General features: G+C 42.3%; 1 protein-coding gene across 1 annotated transcript; it reads left to right on the top strand.

Moving 5' to 3' along the window:
• Positions 1-434: 434 nt before the first annotated feature.
• On the top strand, positions 435-2,178 carry LOC121963430 (heat shock cognate 71 kDa protein-like; the record flags this gene model as incomplete). Its single annotated transcript, XM_042513717.1, has 4 exons — positions 435-643; positions 726-931; positions 1,238-1,390; positions 2,074-2,178. Coding segments are annotated over exons 1-4 (669 nt in total), but the record flags the coding sequence as incomplete, so codon positions are not given.
• Positions 2,179-2,182: the final 4 nt, after the last annotated feature.

Below are 2,182 nucleotides of genomic sequence, written 5' to 3'. Positions count from 1 at the left end.
CAAAGACAATTTTACTACCACATAAGACAAAGAACAGCAGAAAAAATACACAATGAATCAGTTGATCAACTTAACAAATAACATTTCAGCTTTGTGATATAATAATGAGTAAAGTCAATGGCAGTCCAGTGTGGTTATCAGTTTACAATAAACCTGCGTCTTAGAAAAGGTCATCTCCTCCCTGTTGTTGCCACAATAAAGGCAGCCGTTGCCAAGCTGTCAAACATGGGAGGCTCAAAAACAGGTGCTGCGGACCTCTACCTCACCGAGACAGTTTGTCTCCACTTCTGTTTAAGCTGCTCAGACTCTGTTAATAGCCTCATTACAGCCTACTGCAGCATACTGCCACCGACAAATACTCATCTGTCACATACCCAGAATGTCATTGTTGAGCCAGTGTATGATTAACAGGTGATTATATTCATATTCCCAGGAACCATGTCCAAGGGACCATCAATCGGCATTGACCTGGGCACTACCTATTCCTGTGTAGGCGTGTTTCAGCATGGCAAAGTGGAGATCATTGCCAACGACCAGGGAAACAGGACCACACCCAGCTATGTTGCCTTCACAGACACTGAGAGGCTGATCGGGGATGCAGCCAAAAATCAGGTGGCCCTGAACCCCAGCAACACAGTGTTCGGTATGAAACATTTCACTAGAAAGGTACAACTAGTTAACTTTGCTGTTTCTGCTTAATTATGGCCTCTTTTATCGCCCTGCAGATGCAAAACGTCTGATCGGACGCCGGTTTGATGACAGCGTTGTCCAGTCAGACATGAAACACTGGCCGTTTACAGTCATTAGTGAGGATTCACGCCCCAAAGTTAAAGTGGAGTACAAAGGCGAGACCAAGACCTTCTACCCAGAGGAGATCTCCTCTATGGTGCTCACTAAAATGAAGGAGATTGCAGAGGCTTACCTGGGGAAGGTACACCCGTGTTTTGTTTTTGCAGAATTAATATTAGAAATTATTTGTTTGTTTATGAAAGGGGAGAACTGCATCAGTACACAAAATAATGCAATGACAAATTTCCTCTGTTTTCACTACTGTATTTTGGCAGCTAAGTTCCCTCCAAAACATGGAATTTAAACAGAATTCTGCAGGGATTTTATGATGTTTCAATAGACTGGGGATCTATAAGCTCTGATTTGGAAAAAAAATACTTTTAATGTTGAGAATGACATTTATTTCTCAGTAATAACAGGTCTTTGTAACCATTTTTTTTTCTTGCAGACTGTAACAAGTGCAGTCGTGACAGTGCCTGCCTACTTCAATGACTCTCAGCGCCAGGCCACCAAAGATGCAGGGACCATTTCTGGGCTTAATGTCCTTCGTATCATCAATGAGCCTACTGCTGCTGCTATTGCTTATGGCCTGGACAAAAAGGTAAAATAATCCTTAGGCTACAGCTGTATACAACAGTGGGTCCCAACTCGTCCAGCCACAGGGGTCATATTTTGTCTTTAGTCATTAGTTTAAGATCCACACATAAGAAAAAATTCCAACATATTCAGTGCAATTACTTAAAACTTAGAGAATATATACTCCAGCAGCCCAAAAAAGTGCGTATTATTGCTTCAAGATCGGTGACATAAAAACACAACAAAGGTACAGCATGTTATTAGATCAAATAATACTAAGAACGGTGCAATAAAATAGCAGCTGAACAGCACTAACAGTTGCTTTCTGGATTCAAAAAGTGCATTCATTCATTAGCACTTGTCCTCTAGAGGGTCGTGGGGGGGGCTTGAGCCAATTCCAACTGACATTGGGTGAGAGGCGGGGTACAACCTGGACAGGTCGCCAGAGTTTCACAGGGCTGACACATTGAGACAGACAACCATTGACACTCACATTCACATCTATGGGACATTTTAGAATCACCAATTAACCTGCATGTCTTTTGACTGTCCCACTCTGGGTTTGAATCTGGGACCCTCTCACTGTGAGGCAGCTGTGTTAAGTAATATAATAGTATAGTAATATAGACCTTGAATTTGAAGGTCAAGGTGGATTTATCCAATACTAGAATAAACAACATATCAAAGTAAAATCTTTTCAAACTTCAGGTTGGAGCCGAGAGAAATGTTCTCATCTTTGACCTGGGCGGTGGCACATTTGACGTCTCCATCCTGACTATTGAAGATGGCATCTTTGAGGTCAAGTCCACAGCAGGCG

This window comes from Plectropomus leopardus, unplaced genomic scaffold (assembly GCF_008729295.1).
Source record: "Plectropomus leopardus isolate mb unplaced genomic scaffold, YSFRI_Pleo_2.0 unplaced_scaffold11239, whole genome shotgun sequence".
Taxonomy (NCBI): domain Eukaryota; kingdom Metazoa; phylum Chordata; class Actinopteri; order Perciformes; family Serranidae; genus Plectropomus; species Plectropomus leopardus.
This window is presented reverse-complemented; position numbering and strand designations above follow the sequence as displayed.